The sequence below is a fragment of the Geotrypetes seraphini genome, chromosome 19 (assembly GCF_902459505.1).
Source record: "Geotrypetes seraphini chromosome 19, aGeoSer1.1, whole genome shotgun sequence".
Taxonomy (NCBI): Eukaryota; Metazoa; Chordata; class Amphibia; order Gymnophiona; family Dermophiidae; genus Geotrypetes; species Geotrypetes seraphini.
In genome coordinates, this window is record NC_047102.1 from 13,764,695 (window position 1) to 13,782,360 (window position 17,666).

Genomic DNA, 17,666 nt, shown 5'->3' on the forward strand with positions numbered 1-17,666 from the left:
CAAACTTGGAACAATACTGCAGGGGAAGGACTTAGTTGTTGTTCCTGTGCTTTGTACTCCTTTTCTGCTCATGGATGATCAAGCAATCATGGTCCATGACAATACCTGTCTTGGGTACCAAGTCTCTCAATTGAGCACCCTCAAAACTGAGAAAACCCCATTACTGTTCTAAGGTAGGGGTAACATATTGAATGTAGCACCACCATTCATTTTGGAAAGTTGGCTTTGTTGGCAACCTTGACCTTTTCGTGGGAGAATACTGCAGAAGTTTGTCACGTCTCCTGTAGCACCTGTTCTTCCCGCGAGGGTCCATCATTGAGGGACTGATGCAACGAGTTTAGGCTTTCCTTGGTCAGCGTTGCTGAGAAAATATGCTTTCTATGTCTATGGAGCTTCTCGCACCCTGCTGGTACAATGAGAACTGTTTCACGGTCTAAAAGAAGGTGGGGAAAGTCATAGAGTCAAAGCTAGCAGTTAAAACCTTCTTCCTTTAAACATCAGTAATTCTTTTATCTCCTGGTTACAGGCAGTTTGTACAGGAACCACAGCACCAGCTTCAGCCTTTCAAACCTGGCCCTGCCCACCAAAACTGGGAGAGACAAGACCACACCCTTTCCAAGCTTGAAAGGTAAATAACGCTCCAGAACATCACTAGCCAACGCAAAACTGTCAGTGTTCTAGATCTGTAAACGGGCTTGTGCCCATTTCTTCCATCTTTAAACAGGAAATTGACCAGGGATCACCTTAGCCCCACTGGGTTAGCTGAATATATAGAGAAAAAGGCTTGGAATCTGGGAGAAGTCTAGAAAGAATGCCTCCCATGGATGGCACCTTGTTAGTCACCTAATCACCATGTACATCTGTCTGTGTGTAGTTTATAAAATAGATGAAAATGCAGTGGTATAAAACAGAATGCTAGAGAAAGAAAAAAGCTATAAGGAAAACCAGTGTGAGGAAATAGGTATATACTTATTTTTGCTGGAAGATTGCAGAAAAGGTAGTCTCTTGAAGTTAATTTATCAGGAAGGAGCCTGAAAGAATAAGGCAGCTTGTGCTAACACCATTACTGAAGCTCATGTATTGTAACACCTTTACTCCAGTTCATGCAAACCGCTCTGTATTGACTCCCCAATCATTAATAGCGGTATAGAAGGTTCCAGTAAACTTAACTAAAGCTTGATTCAGAAAGAATAGTAACATGATGGCAGAAAACCAGTCACACGCATTATTAATTCACGAAGATTGGAGCGAGGGGGTACATATCAGAAACTAGGTTAGAGAGAGAGAGTATGAAGCTAAACTTTGAACACATTTTGAAAATGGAAATGGGTCCTAAGATCTGTCTCCTAGGAATAGTCTCAGGGAATACAGCTATACCATGCCTACTTCATGGGAAGGGGAAAGGGACTGGGACTTGAATACCGCCTTTTTATAGTTACACTACCACACTCAAAGCGGTTTACATATACGTATAAAGCAGGGGTGTCAAAGTCCCTCCTCGAGGGCCACAATCCAGTCGGGTTTTCAGGATTTCCCCAATGAATATGCATGCGATCTATTAGCATACAATGAAAGCAGTGCATGCAAATAGATCTCATGCATATTCATTGGGGAAATCCTGAAAACCCGACTGGATTGTGGCCCTCGAGGAGGGACTTTGACACCCCTGCTATACAGGTACTTATTTTGTACCTGGGGCAATGAAGCATTAAGTAATTTACCCAGGGTCACAAGGAGCAGCCCTCGGATTGAATCCCACAACCTCTACCATTAGGCCACTCCTAGTGTTTCTCAGGCCAAGTGGGTGAGAGGTAGGAATGTACAGTGATGTGTGGAAATGGATAAGTGGTGACTATACTTCCCAGATAGGAAGAAATCCTACTGGGACATATGGTGAAAGGAGACATGAGGAGATGGTCCCATTACTGGGATCCACATTTAACTGAGTTAGAGCTAGTTTTAGCTGTAGAGACACCTGCATGGGTAGAAGGAAGAGTGTTTTCTATGGCTGGTAAAAAGGATTATGGAATTTTCCTTCCCAAAATCAGATATGAGTGTTAGTGATGCCCCTACAATGCCAGTCATATGCTGAGTTGACAATCTTTATTTGGAAGCAAAAAATCCCCTGAAACCTATCTCTTTGTGGCATGTCTGGATTATGTGCTGTCCGGTTCATAGATAATAACGCGGAAGACAAAGGCGCGCGCCGACAACTGAGTGCAAGACGGAGGTGCGCGCTGAAGAAAATTACTGTTTTTAGGGTCTCCGGGGGTTTTTGTTGGGGAGCACCCCCAGTTTACTTAATACAAATCGCGCCGGTGTTGTGGGGGGTTTGGGGGGTTGTAACCCCCCACATTTTACTGTAAACTTAACTTTTTCCCTAAAAACAGGGAAAAAGTGAAGTTTTCAGTAAAATTTGGGGGGTTACAACCCCCCAAACCCCCCACAACGCCCCCACAACGCGGCGCGATGTGTATTAAGTAAAGTGGGGGGGTTCCCCCCCCTACCCCCCCGTTGGAGCCCTAAAAACAGTAATTTTTTTTGGCGCGCACCTCCGCGCTGCGCTCAATTGTCCGCTCGCGCCTTTGTCCCGGCGCGCTTTTGACCTGACACCATGCTGTCCATGAGCATTGCTGGAAGGCGGGAATTTGAGTAGGAGCAGTGTGGCAGATCCTTTCTTTTTGTGCTCCTGTACTCCCATCTCCTGGCCAGCACACGTGGAGGATTATGTTTCTGTCCTTACAATTTTTTCACAACTCATTCCCATTTTTGCTTATTTATTTCATGTTTGGATGATTTTGTTTTGCTATTTTTTTCGTTTTTGCTTAATTTTTTTTTCACATTTTTCTTTGGATTTCAAGACTACTTTAATCTTGACTTGGGAAGGGAGGTGACTGAAGGTTGGTATGATCCTTTAACCCTTTTAGAACAAATGTCAGGTAATGATCTGTTTTTGTGGTTTGCTGTGCTGGGTTTTTTCTGAGCTTTGTGTTGACATAACTTTGATATTTCTATTAGATACTGAAATAGTTTTGGGGAAGAAAAGATTAATCAGGCCTGAGACTGCAGCAGAGAAGGCCTGAGAGAAGATCACTCCTAAAATCACGCCTGTATTTTATGGGCTTAGTGAAAGAGGGTGGTGTGTTTTCATTGAAGGCTTTTGAAATTATTTTGTTGTGGGAGCTAAAATAATAATAATAACTTTATTTTTGTATACCGCCATACCCCGCAGAGTTCTAGGCGGTTCACATTAGTTAGATAGAGATTACAAGTGGTTACAAATCAAATTGATCGTAGAGTTGCGAACAGCAAGGAGAGAAGTAGGGGGAGAGGAGGGAGACGGGGGAGGGGAGTAAATCAGAAGGGGGGAGGAGGAGGATAGAAAAGGGGCATTAAGGGTCTTGGTCTCGAAATAGGTGAGTTTTGAGTAGTTTTCTAAAGTCGAGGTAGTTGTAGGCCTTGAGGACCATTTGGGCTAGCCAAGGGTTTAGTTTGGCGGCTTGGAAGGCGTAGGTTTTGTCGAGGAATTTTTTTGAGTGGCATAGTTTTAGGGAGGGACAAATGAGTGACAAGCTGAAGAGAGAGGTGTCTGTACTTCTCTTTTCAGAACATCAAACCTCAAAAAATCCCTCATGTGCGCAAATAGTCCCCAAATTATTTAAACCACTGTTTCCAAGCTTTTATTACCATATTTTCATGCATATTCCGTATATACTCGAATATAAGTCAAGACCCCCATTTTCCCCCCAAAGAGGACGAAAAATGGTTGGCTCGAATATAAATTGGGCGGCTTAATATTCAAGTGCCCTGCCAGGATCTGCGCCCAGTGCTCCCTCCATCCCCTGTCAGGCTCTGCACCCAGCCCCCTCCCTGCCCGCTACACCTCTGGACCACCAGGGATTCCAAAGTCAGAGGAGGTACGATGGGCAGGGAGGGGGGCACAGGGTGCAGAGACTGGAGACCCGGCGGAGGCCTGCAATAGGTCGGGGAGGGGATCGGGTGGGCACTTGGTGCTGGCCCGAATATAAACCGGGACCAATTTTTTGCCCCAAATCCCGGTTTATATTTGAGTATATACGGTAAGCTGTAGATTTCCTGCCTTCATGTAAACCTGCCTCTGCATAAGCCACACTCAGGTGTGCATGCATGTTATTTTGCACTAAATGCTGGAACACAGGTGTTAATGTGTGCAGTACACATGACTGCAAATTGTAAGTTTAAAGCACAGATAGTAAGCAATAAACCACATTCATGGGCAAAAAAGGTGAAAATGAAAGCAAATGTATTTAGGTGCTGTTCCGTCTTTCTCTGGGCATGTGCACAAGAGCTATGCTGACCGCATAACCTTTGTGCACGTGTGTCAGGTACATTCCTCCCCCCACTTTTGTTTAATAGCTTGATTTAATCTTGCATAAAATTTGACAAACCTCACATTGTATATCCACTGTACATTTATGTAAACTGGAATGTGTGTTAGTTGCACCCTTGTGTTAGCTGAAACAAGGCTGCCCTGTGAACATCTAAAAGCTAAGTTACTCAGCATTTCATATTCTGCTCTTTTGATTGGTTTTCAGCATTATATCTGCTTAATTTCTCTTCTCCCTGTTTCTTACTAAAAAAAATATAAAAAAGCACAAAAAAATAAATCTTATTTCCTCTTTCTGCATTTGTGTTTAAAATACTGTGTTTTAGGTGGTATAGAGCCTATATTTCTGGTGCCTGTGGCTCAGGGTGACTAAAGTAGGGAAAATCCTGTTATAAATCCTGTGTTTTAGGGTAGCACTGATAGAACCTGCAGTTTTGTTTAAAATACTGTGTTTTAGATGGTATAGAGCCTATATTTCTGCCTTACTAGTAGTCTTACTTATAGTCCCACCAACCCCAGGGACCACTATTCATATATAGAGACCCATATAATCAGGACTACTCAAATCAAGTCACTTCACAACCAATCAAGATGACCTTTATTCTATGCAATCACTGTGGTGCTTTAATTCCAAGACATACTATTTGGAGGCTTAAGGCTTGCCCCATCTGTCTTCAACTTGCCAGTATTAAGGAGGAGCTCTGCAAACTTAAACAGGAATTGAATACAATTAAAGCAGCTTCCATCACTCCACAAAATCATACCAACTTACCACCTCTACCTCAAAGAATAAAACAGCCCAGGAATAAATGGGTCACAGTAGGCTCAGGAAGACTGCGACATGTAACACAGAAACATCCACCTTCACTAATATTACCTCTACAGAATTCCTTTGCTCCACTAGTGCACTGCGATACTCAGGAAAACAGAAGGGCGGTGGGACTGGAACCAATGAAGGGAAACTCAAGAGAACAAGAGCACCCTAAGTACAAATAAAAAAGCCAAAAACAGAAAACTATTACTGTTGGGGGATTCCATCATCAGAGGCATTAACCTTAGAACACAGGGCGAGGAGACCAAAATAGTGAAATGTCTTCCAGGATCCTCAGCTACCAGGAGTTCCAGGCAAATACTGACTATAATTAAGGAAGAAACTAAGGATTTTAACACTGATGTTGTTATCCATCTGGGAACAAATGACCTGGCCAACAACTCCACACTTGCAGCACAGAAAGCTTTTCGGGAGCTTGGTGAGGGCGTGAAACCTTTTGTAAAGACTTTAGCTTTTTCTGAAATACTGCCTGCATATGGAAAAGGAGAGCAAAGAGTGAAAAACACAGAGGACTTTAATAGATGGCTCAGAGCCTGGTGTCATCAAGAAGGCTTCAGGTACATAGGAGGATGGGGAAATACATGGAAGGACAAGAAGCTATATTGCACTGATGGGCTACATATTACTACAGCAGGAAAAAGAAACCTTGCAGAGAAATTTAGACAATATTTTTCTAGGCATTTAAACTAGAAGGTGGGGGTGGTGTATGTACGAAGGGCAATTATAGAGACCACCCCCGGCAAAAGAAAAGATGTGATAGTAGTAAAGGCTGCAACATAAGCAATATCAGCAACTCATTTCTTAGTATTGCAACGGAAAGTGAAACGACACAAAAATCCATACGAAAAAGGAGATTATCGCTGAAAAATAGCTGGAAAGCGATGACCACAAATGCTCGCAGTCTAAGCAACAAAGTTCATGATCTGCAAGCCCTGATATTAGAGGCAGATCTAGATATTGTTGTTATCACAGAGACATGGTTCAGTGAATCACATGGATGGGATGCAAATATACCGGGATATAATCTTTTTAGGAAGGACAGAGATGGTCATAAAGGTGGAGGAGTAGCTCTCTATGCAAAGATCAATATCCAAGCGACCGAAATGCAAGGGACCTGGGGAGAGGAAGAAGCGATATGGATTGCTCTGAAAAGAGAAGATGGAACTTCTATCTACGTGGGTGTAGTCTACAGACCTCCGACTCAATCGCAGCAAATTGATAAGGATCTGATTGTGGATATCCAAAAGTTTGGAAGGAAAGAGGAGGTTCTGCTGTTGGGAGATTTCAATCTGCTGGATGCGGACTGGAATGTTCCGTCTGCGGAATCGGAAAGAAGTAGGGAGATTGTGGATGCCTTTCAAGAGGCTCTGCTCAGACAAATGGTGACGGAACCCACAAGGGAAAAAGCGATATTGGATCTGGTCCTCACAAATGGAGAGAGTATCTCTAATGTTCGAGTGGGTGCTCACCTGGGTAGTAGCGATCATCACATGGTTTGGTTTGATATAACGGCTAAAGTGGAGAGCGGCCGCACGATACTTAAAGTCCTAGATTTCAAACGTACGGACTTTAATGCAATGGGAAAGTACCTGAAGAAAGAGCTGTTAGGATGGGAGGACATAAGAGAAGTGGAAAGACAGTGGTCTAAGCTGAAAGGAGCGATAAAAATGGCTACGGACCTTTATGTGAAGAAAATCAATAAAAACAAGAGAAAAAGGAAGCCGATATGGTTCTCCAACCTAGTGGCTGAGAAAATAAAGGCGAAAGAGTTGGCGTTCATGAAATATAAAAAAACCCAAGAAGAGGAGAGCAGAAAGGACTACAGGGTGAAACTGAAAGAAGCCAAGAGAGAGATACATTTGGCGAAGGCACAGGCGGTAGAACAAATGGCTAAAAATGTAAAAAAGGGAGATAAAAATTTTTTCAGATATATTAGTGAAAGGAGGAAGATAAAAAATGGAATTGCTAGCCTAAAAGATGCTGGGAACAAATATGTGGAGAGTGATGAGGAGAAAGCAAATGTGCTAAACAAATACTTCTGTTCTGTGTTCACAGAAGAAAATCCTGGAGAAGGACCGAGATTGTCTGGCAAAGTTACATGAGAAAATGGAGTAGATTCTGCGCCGTTCACGGAGGAGGGTGTTTATGAGCAACTTGAAAAACTGAAGGTGGACAAAGCGATGGGACCAAACGGGATCCATCCCAGGATACTAAGGGAGCTCAGAGAGGTTCTGGCGAGTCCTATTAAAGACTTGTTCAACAAATCTCTGGAGACGGTTGTGATTCCTGGGGATTGGAGGAGAGCGGATGTGGTCCCTATTCATAAAAGTGGTCACAGGGATGAAGCAGGAAACTACAGGCCGGTGAGCCTCACTTCAGTTGTTGGAAAAATAATGGAAGTGTTGCTGAAAGAAAGGATAGTGTATTTCCTTGAATCTAATGGGTTACAGGATCCGAGGCAACATGGCTTTACAAAAGGTAAATCGTGCCAAACGATTTTTTGATTTTTTGATTTTAATTTTTTGATTGGGTGACCAGAGAGTTGGATCGAGGACATATGCTAGATGTAATTTACTTGGATTTCAGCAAAGCCTTTGATACAGTTCCTCATAGGAGGCTGTTGAACAAACTTGAAGGGCTGAAGTTAGGACCCAAAGTGGTGAACTGGGTCAGAAACTGGCTGTCGGACAGACGCCAGAGGGTGGTGGTTAATGGAAGTTGCTCGAAGGAAGGAAAGGTGACTAGTGGAGTCCCTCAGGGTTCGGTGCTGGGGACAATCCTGTTCAATATGTATGTAAGTGACATTGCTGAAGGGTTAGAAGGAAAAGTGTGCCTTTTTGCAGATGATACCAAGATTTGTAACAGAGTAGACACCAAAGAGGGAGTGGAAAATATGAAAAAGGATCTGCAAAAGTTAGAGGAATGGTCTAATGCCTGGCAACTAAAATTCAATGCAAAGAAATGCAGAGTAATGCATTTGGGGATTAATAATAGGAAGGAACCGTATATGCTGGGAGGAGAGAAGCTGATATGCACGGACGGGGAGAGGGACCTTGGGATGATAGTGTCCGAAGATCTAAAGGCGAAAAAACAGTGTGACAAGGCAGTGGCTGCTGCCAGAAGGATTCTGGGCTGTATAAAGAGAGGCGTAGGCAGTAGAAGGAAGAAGGTGTTGATGCCCCTGTACAGGTCATTGGTGAGGCCCCACTTGGAGTATTGTGTTCAGTTTTGGAGACCGTATCTGGTGAAAGACGTAAGAAGACTTGAGGCGGTCCAGAGGAGGGCGACGAAAATGATAGGAGGCTTGCGCCAGAAGACGTATGAGGAGAGACTGGAAGCCCTGAATATGTATACCCTAGAGGAAAGGAGAGACAGGGGAGATATGATTCAGATGTTCAAATACTTAAAGGGTATTAATGTAGAACAAAATCTTTTCCAGAGAAAGGAAAATGGTAAAACCAGAGGACATAATTTGAGGTTGAGGGGTGGTAGATTCAGGGGCAATGTTAGGAAATTCTACTTTACGGAGAGGGTGGTGGATGCCTGGAATGCGCTCCCGAGAGAGGTGGTGGAGAGTAAAACTGTGACTGAGTTCAAAGAAGCGTGGGATGAACACAGAAGATTTAGAATCAGAAAATAATATTAAATATTGAACTAGGCCAGTTACGGTCTGTGTCTGTGTATGGCCGTTTGGTGGAGGATGGGCAGGGGAGGGCTTCAATGGCTGGGAGGGTGTAGATGGGCTGGAGTAAGTCTTAACAGAGATTTCGGCAGTTGGAACCCAAGCATAGTACCGGGTAAAGCTTTGGATTCTCGCCCAGAAATAACTAAGAAGAAAAAAAAATAAAATAAAAAAAAATAATTTAAATTGAATCAGGTTGGGCAGACTGGATGGACCATTCGGGTCTTTATCTGCCGTCATCTACTATGTTACTATGTAGCAGTGATCCCTCTACTCAAAATGTAAAAAGGTGTGTAAGCTACAGTCTTTAAATGCACAAAAATACAGCATCATATTTGAGAGCATCAGATGAGAACAGGGACCATTCTGTCTGCATGACAGACCCAATTAGCCCCTTAATCTTTTAATATCAGCCATTACTCCATTTTTTAATATGTAATTTCAAAATAACTATCACCAAAAAATAGAAAGCAATTTAACCGTCCCCCCCCCCCCAAACTTATCTGACATCGCAAAGAGACCTGGACCACTCCAAAATGAATACAGTTCTCTTCTAGTTTCAGAATAATCCATAAAACACCCATCTTGAATAAAGTAGTTTAGCTGCCATGTTGCTCCACTTGGGCATGGTGTCTTAGTTTGGCTGCCATGTTGCTCCACTTGGGCATGGTGTCTTCCATCTTGAATAAAGTAGTTTGGCTGCCATGTTGCTCCACTTGGGCATGGTGTCTTCCATCTTGAATAAAGTAGTTTGGCTGCCATGTTGCTCCACTTGGGCATGGTGTCTTAGTTTGGCTGCCATGTTGCTCCACTTGGGCATGGTGTCTTAGTTTGGCTGCCATGTTGCTCCACTTGGGCATGGTGTCTTCCATCTTGAATAAAGTAGTTTGGCTGCCATGTTGCTCCACTTGGGCATGGTGTCTTCCATCTTGAATAAAGTAGTTTGGCTGCCATGTTGCTCCACTTGGGCATGGTGTCTTAGTTTGGCTGCCATGTTGCTCCACTTGGGCATGGTGTCTTCCATCTTGAATAAAGTAGTTTGGCTGCCATGTTGCTCCACTTGGGCATGGTGTCTTCCATCTTGAATAAAGTAGTTTGGCTGCCATGTTGCTTCACTTGGGCATGGTGTCTTAGTTTGGCTGCCATGTTGCTCCACTTGGGCATGGTGTCTTCCATCTTGAATAAAGTAGTTTGGCTGCCATGTTGCTCCACTTGGGCATGGTGTCTTCCATCTTGAATAAAGTAGTTTGGCTGCCATGTTGCTCCACTTGGGCATGGTGTCTTAGTTTGGCTGCCATGTTGCTCCACTTGGGCATGGTGTCTTCCATCTTGAATAAAGTAGTTTGGTTGCCATGTTGCTCCACTTGGGCATGGTGTCTTCCATCTTGAATAAAGTAGTTTGGCTGCCATGTTGCTTCACTTGGGCATGGTGTCTTAGTTTGGCTGCCATGTTGCTCCACTTGGGCATGGTGTCTTCCATCTTGAATAAAGTAGTTTGGCTGCCATGTTGCTCCACTTGGGCATGGTGTCTTCCATCTTGAATAAAGTAGTTTGGCTGCCATGTTGCTCCACTTGGGCATGGTGTCTTAGTTTGGCTGCCATGTTGCTCCACTTGGGCATGGTGTCTTAGTTTGGCTGCCATGTTGCTCCACTTGGGCATGGTGTCTTCCATCTTGAATAAAGTAGTTTGGCTGCCATGTTGCTCCACTTGGGCATGGTGTCTTCCATCTTGAATAAAGTAGTTTGGCTGCCATGTTGCTTCACTTGGGCACCTGCAGCTTGTTTGGAGACCTCACTCTGCATTTCCAAGGAGATTAACACTGGAACCACACTGCTTAATTCTAAAAGGGTTGTGAACTGCTTTCCGCTGAATGATGCCACATAGGATAATAACGAGTTTGGATCTGTAGGATCCAGTGTGTATGTACGTGCAACAGCTGTACTGAATGTAGCTTCCAGGCATTTTATGAATTATTTAAAGCAGTTTTAGATGAATTTCGAAGAGCAAATTAGATATGGTCAGACCATGGTAGAAATTGTTCTTTCTAATATTATTTTTGGGTGCTCAGTGGCAATCTTAAAGAGAACTTGAGTGAAGCAGTGCCTCTTATCACACCAATTTACTTTTCATATGAAGAACGTGTCTTCTATAGCCATGGTTGTGATGCGTCATTCACAATATTTGTGCATACCATGTGTGTTTGTTAAACATGTTCCAACTAGGTCTAGACCCAGCATATAGGTCAGCTCCTACCGAGCAGGCAGTAGGCATTCTGTTACTTGTCCGACAACCATTAATCTTTCTCTTAGTCCTGCATATGTTGGGAAGGAGAAGCTCTATGTCTGTGGTTTTACATGTATAAGTAATGGATGTATCTATTTGTGTGGAATATAAACCCACCAATGTCCTTGTTAAGGATGTGTGAATGCCTGCAGTTGACCTGCCTGTGTTTGGATGGGTTTGTGCATTTGTCCTGCAGAAGTGAGGAGTGGTGGGTTGTCAGCAAGCTGCATGAGACAGTCCAGGTTTCACTGCTTAACTTTTTAGGGCTTTAAGTTCTGCTTTTCTCAGGGGGGGAGTTAGTTGATAGCTATGTATGTGTGTGTGTGTGTGTGTACTTGTGGAGGTAGCGAAAAGGGAAATATCTCATGTGCTACTTGTGTGCACGCTTATCTGCCTGTGTGCATGTTCAGGGCTTCATATAGGCAGCTGACTTTTTCTCTTTCTTTTGCTTTCATTCTTACCCCATTCTGCCAACTCATGCCCACCGCATTATTGATTTCATTTTTTCCACTCCCTGTCCTCCTTTCCGTCTCAGTGCCTATATTTGCTGGTTGGAACTGGAGGTACAGAGAAGTTAAGGACTGACCACACCGATCTTTTCAGGAATGCATGTTTCAGTCTGTCAGCCGAGGGGGGTCGCAGTGGTAGTGGGGCATCTATCTGGGGCCTTGTTCTTGGCTTGGTGGGTGCCATCTTTTGATCACCTCTGTCCAAAGCATGTACCACGTTCCTTGTCTTGGGGGGGGGGGGATAGAACTGATGATAGAGATTTCCTGGAACTAACTGTGAATTTTGTGTCCCAGTATTTGGGCTAAATACTATAATGGAGATAATAGCCGACGCTGGGCCTGCTTGCACTGAAGGTGGGTCCTTGCTGCCAGCGGCATGAGCTGTGCATGCCACACTTCAGCATCCTCTCTGCCTGCACCATTAAATCTTTTATTGTGGAGTCCGTATTTCCATCACCTCCCATAATGCCTTGAACACCTCATGCAGGTTCTTTGTTTACACCTGCCCTGCCTATTCTTCCGTACACGTCGGATCTTATATAGGGTTTGTGAATTTAGAAGCGCGTGCGTGTGTAAGTTTAATCGTCCTCTGATTTTGTGCAAGCGTGTTTACACGGGTGGGTGCGCTGATGCATTTATTCAAGACATGGGCACGTTTTGAATTTATAACTAAACTCAGGTGTTGAGATCTATCTTCCAGACAAAATCAAGATCCACCACCAAATAAAAAAAAGTAGTGTCTCGTAGACTGTAACAAAGTACAGTGGTGCCTCGCATAACAGACGCCTCGCACAGCGAACGCTGCGCACAACGAACTTCTTGTCTTGATTCGTACAACGGACTTCGTTTCACACAACGAAGTCGCCCGAGCTGCATCCTTCCGCGCAGTGTGCGTGACGCTACCGGCTACCATCCTCCTCCTCCATCAACCAAATGGGAAGTTACATCATGAGGGGAGAGGAAGGAGGAAGGAAGCCGTTGGCAGCATACGCACTGTTAGAGCCCCGTGGCTTGTGTTAAAGTTGTTTACAGACTTCAACAGCAGCGGGAGAAAGCAGTCGCCGGCCCTGTTTCGCCGATCGAGGGGGGGCCCTGTTTCGCCGATCGAGGGGGGCCCTGTTTCGCCGATCGAGGGGGGGCCCTGTTTCACCGATCGAGGGGGGCCCTGTTTCACCGATTGAGGGGGGGTGCCTGGTGTTGCCGATCACTGCGGGGGGGGGGGGGGCTTTGGCAGAGGTGGGAGAAAGCAGTAAATGAGTGGAAGTTGGCAGGCCTGGGGATGGAAGGGCAGTCGAAATACGGTATGTTGGAGCAGGGGATGAGAGGGAGGGAGAGAAGGGGAAATATTGGACAAGGGCAGAAGGGATGCTAAATCATAGGGTGACAGGCAGAGAGAACAACAGGAAAAAGAGTGGAAGCAATCTTGAACCCTGAGGGTGAGGGAAGAGAGAGGTGGTGAGATGATTGATCATGGGGAGAGGGACAAAAGGGAATAGAGATGGGATAGGAAGATAGTGGAAGTAAAAGGACAGGGAGATGTATGTTTTTAGATGTATCTAAATAAAAATAATAACAAAAAATTTATCTTTTTTTATGTCATCTTAGCATATTTTATGCTACAGAACAAATTATTTTTTTTTACATGTATTGTTATGGGAAAACGCGTTTCACATAACGAACTTTTCGCATAACAAACTTGCTCCTGGAACCAATTAAGTTCGTTGTGTGAGGCACCACTGTACCACTTTTACTCAGTGCAAGGAAAAAGCCTCAGAATGCAATGCTGGCACCTAGCGGTGCTCCGTCCTTATTCAATTATTGGTAAGAAACCTTCCACTTCAGTTTCTCTTGCAAACTCAAAATTATTCAATTATGGTTACGCAAAGACGTAACTTTTAGAAGAGTGCTCAGAGTAACTGCTAGGGTTGAACCATGTAAAAATTGAGGCCTTTTCCTGGCATTGAGTAAAAGTAGGGCTTTTCTCTACATCACTTTTATATTTGGGGGAAATTTTTGATTTAATCCCATTTTAAATTGTACACTAGCTTGGCGTGAGTGTGTTTGTGTCTGTGCAGTGATTTTCATAGTGTACTTATTAAAGTACGTGTGCATTTGAATAGTGCAGTGGCTTTGTTCAAGCTGTGTGTGTGTGTTTACCTGTGACTTTGGCTCTCTTGTTTACTCTGATATGTGAAGCTGCCACATCTCTGCATCTCCCATCTCCATTGATTTTGCATTTCCTTTTCTCTTCTGCTGCTTGAAGTTCATATTCCTTGTGTAGTGTATTTCTAATGGATTGTGTGCCCTTGGTTCTCTGTGAAGTCCTGGTTTTTTTTTTAAGTGCTAATCTTCTGTTTTAACTTGCAGGAAGTAACAGACGAGCACTTGTCGATCAGAAGTCCTCCGTCATTAAGCACAGCCCTACAATTAAGAGAGAGTCCCCCTCCCCTCAGGGAAGAGCCAACAATTCGAGGTAAAGAAAGGATCCAAGCTAGGGTTACCAGATTTTCCGCTTGGAAAATCCGGTCCGCCCTTTAGGCCCGCTCAGATCCACCCATCCCCACCCCAGCCCCCCTCTGCCTGCTCTCTTCGGGCAGAAGAGCATCCATGCATGCGCAGATGCCCTCCTGTCCGCCAGTGATTTGTTCTAAGCTTTTCAAAACCCGGACAAAGTGCCGGGTTTTGAAAAGCTGTCTGGGGAAATCCAGACATCTAGTAACCCTAATCCAAGCGGTCTCTGAGCCTGACTTTTCTCTTTCCTATGGTGTGAGTGTTGGCGAATTGAAGCCGAGATGATTCAGGCCATTAGGGAATTAGCTGATCTTGAATTTGTTCATTCCTGTTTTGGTCTAGTGAAAACCAGCAGTTCCTCAAAGAGGTGGCGGTAAATGTCTTGGAGGGGCAGGGGGTGGGATGGCTGAACATGAAGAAAGTTCGCCGCCTACTAGAGAGTGAGCAGCTTCGTGTCTTTGTGCTGAGCAAACTCAACCGCACCATCCAGACCGAGGAGGATGCCCGACAAGAGATCATCCAGGACGTGGTGAGTGAGGGACAGAGAATGTGGACATGAGTGACTGCAGGGAGGATATGATCACAGAAAGAGGGGGCTATGAGACTGGAACCTAGTTGGTGAAGTTTATTTGAGTACAGATAGGCCCTGGTGAATGAGTATTAAAAGTGCTGAAGCAGCATAGAAGATAAATGGACACCACTGCCTCACTTCAGTGTACTGTGTACTGAATGTTTAAAGCAGAAGGATATAGATGGGGCACTACTGTTTCATTGTAGTGCATGTAGTTATATGCACTAGAGCAGGGGTGCCCACACTTTTTTGACTCGCGAGCTACTTTTAAAATGACCAAGTCAAAATGATCTACCAACAATAAAATTTAAAAAAAACACAACGCACACTGTCCGCATAGAATTGTTAATCATCATTCCTATTCCGGGGGTTTTTCAAAGAGGTCAAAGCAGATGACTCTATGCACTGTCACCTCAGTAACAACCATACAAAAATAGACAAATATACCCCCCTCCCTTTTTACTAAACCACGATAGCAGTTTTTAGAGCGCAGGGAGCTGCGCTGAATGCCCAGCGCTGCTCTCGACGCTCATAGGCTCCCTGCGCTAAAAACCTCTTGCGGTTTAGTAAAAGGGGACCTTAGTGTAAAATATAGACAGCAGATATAAATTCAGACACATTTTGATCACTAAATTTAAAATAAAATCATTTTTCCTACCTTGTCTGGTGATTTCATGAGTCTCTGGTTGCACTTTCTTCTTCTGACTGTGCATCCAATCTTTCTTTCAGCCTGTATGCTTCCTCTCCTCCACACCTCATTCCCTCCCCCAACTTTTTCTTCCTCTCTCCCTGACCTTTCTTTCTTTCTCTCTTCATGCCCCCTTTCTTTTTTCCTGTTTCTCTTCTTTCCTTCTGTCTCCCTGCCTGTGCCCCTTTCTTTCTTTCTCCCTGCCCTTCCCCAAGCCGCTGCCGCTGCCATCGGGGAACAGAACCCAAACGCCACCAATGGATAACAGGCCCCAAAGCCGCCGCCGCCCCATGCTCTCTCTGCTTCGGGCCGATCAATCTTCCTCTCCCCGACGTCAATTCTGCCGTCGGAGAGGAAGTTCCACCCAGCCAGGCAGCGATTGGCTGGCCCGAACTTCCTCTCCGACGGCAGAATTGACGTCAGGGAGAGGAAGATTGATCGGCCCGATAGATCGCCAAGGCAAAGGGAGTCCTGGATGATCGACTCACTTTGCCTTGGCGAGCTACCGGTCGATCGCGATCGACCTATTGGGCACCCCTGCACTAGAGAATGCCACGGGGACACATTTTTCCCTGTCCCTGTGGGAACTCATTTTCTCGTCCCGGTGGGTTCTTTTCCTGTCTCTACCCCATTCCTGCAAGCTCCGTCCTGCAAGCTCCGTCTCAAACGCTTTAAAATCATAACCGCACAAGCCTTGAACATTTAACCCTTTCAGGACCAAGGGACATATTTGTCCCATAACTTTAAAATCCTATAAATTTTGATTGGGATAGTCTACAGCAGTGATTCCCAACCCTGTCCTGGAGGAACACCAGGCCAATCGGGTTTTCAGGCTAGCCCTAATGAATATGCATGAGAGAGATTTGCATATGATGGAAGTGATAGGCATGCAAATTTGCTTCATGCATATTCATTAGGGCTAGCCTGAAAACCCAATTGGCCTGGTGTTCCTCCAGGACAGGGTTGGGAACCACTGGTCTACAGTTCTAAATTTGATATGTACGGATTCCATATGATACTGCCTTTATGTAAACAAACTGGTTCCGACATTCATTCATTAGCGTCGTTGCCAGATTGACGAGAAGATTCACTTGCCACACTGTCCATAAGCCAGAAGTTTGATTTTTTAAAAAAAAAATAATGATATTTCACAAAAAAAATCAATTTTTTGGCATCTGCAAGCCCTTTTTACCATAAAAATGTCGTCAAAACCACAAAAATTGGCCTACGATCCTTATGGTCCTGAAAGGGTTAAAGCAGAGCCTACAGGAATGGGATGGGGATGGGGAAATTGAGTTCCTGCGGGGATGGGAACAAATTTGTCCCTATGTCATTCTCTAATATGAACCCCCCTGTACAGATACACATAAGAAATTCCTGCTCTTCGGAGCTTACAGTGTGGTGAAGATCAACAAGAGGTTTCAGGAACTGTATTAGGAAGCAGTGGAACCTTTGCAAGAAGCAATTCTTACAGCTGAAGTCTAGAACTCTGGCTGTTGGAGCTACTTTTTTTCTTAAATTTCCATATAAATGTCTGTTTACTTATGGAATAATAAATATTTTTGTCTATCCTTTCCATTTGGAATTGTTTCTTATGGATAAACCTGTACTTCAAGGGGAAAATACTTAATATTTTTTCAGGTTTGAGATTTTTGAGGCAGACTTAACATTTATTTTCTGCCCATTGTGATTTATATTTTCCTTTGTTAAAGTTTTCCTTTTTCTTAGATGTCAGCTTTGTTGGCTTCCTATATATGAAGTAAAATAAAAGATTTCATTTTTCTGTTATTTCTGTAACCATTCTTATTATTTTCTTGATCTTTATTGTACATATTGCAAGGACTTTAAAAAAAAAAAAAAAAAAAAGAGGATTCAACTCCTGGCACCATGTTGGGCAGACTGGATGAACTGTGTGCAGGTCTTTATTTGCTGGCCCATCCAGTCTGCCCATCCCCATCATCCACTATCTCCTCCTTTCCCTATAGGCTAAGGCTTTTAACATCTGCATTGTGATGTCAGAAAGCATTATTGTTATTGGTTAAGGCTTTTAACATTTGCATTGTGAGATCATAGAGCTTTATGGTTATAGAAACAGAGAAACATGATGGAAGATAAAGGCCAAGGCCAAATGGCCCATCCAATCTGCCCATCCTCAGCATCCACTATCTCCTGGTAACAGGGATCTGATCGAGAAGAGCTAGAGTTTAGGAATTAAAAAACAGT

At 44.1% G+C, this 17,666-nt stretch overlaps 1 protein-coding gene across 8 annotated transcripts in view; it reads left to right on the forward strand.

The window, feature by feature from the left end:
* The window catches only part of MADD (MAP kinase activating death domain), a 122,307-nt gene that overhangs the window by 51,083 nt on the left and 53,558 nt on the right, over positions 1-17,666 (forward strand). For all 8 annotated transcript variants that reach the window (XM_033928650.1, XM_033928649.1, XM_033928652.1 and 5 more), the window contains 3 exons: positions 527-628; positions 14,041-14,146; positions 14,527-14,713. In XM_033928650.1, the coding sequence (XP_033784541.1) occupies positions 527-628; positions 14,041-14,146; positions 14,527-14,713 (395 nt within the window). The remainder of the gene's footprint in view (positions 1-526; positions 629-14,040; positions 14,147-14,526; positions 14,714-17,666) is intronic.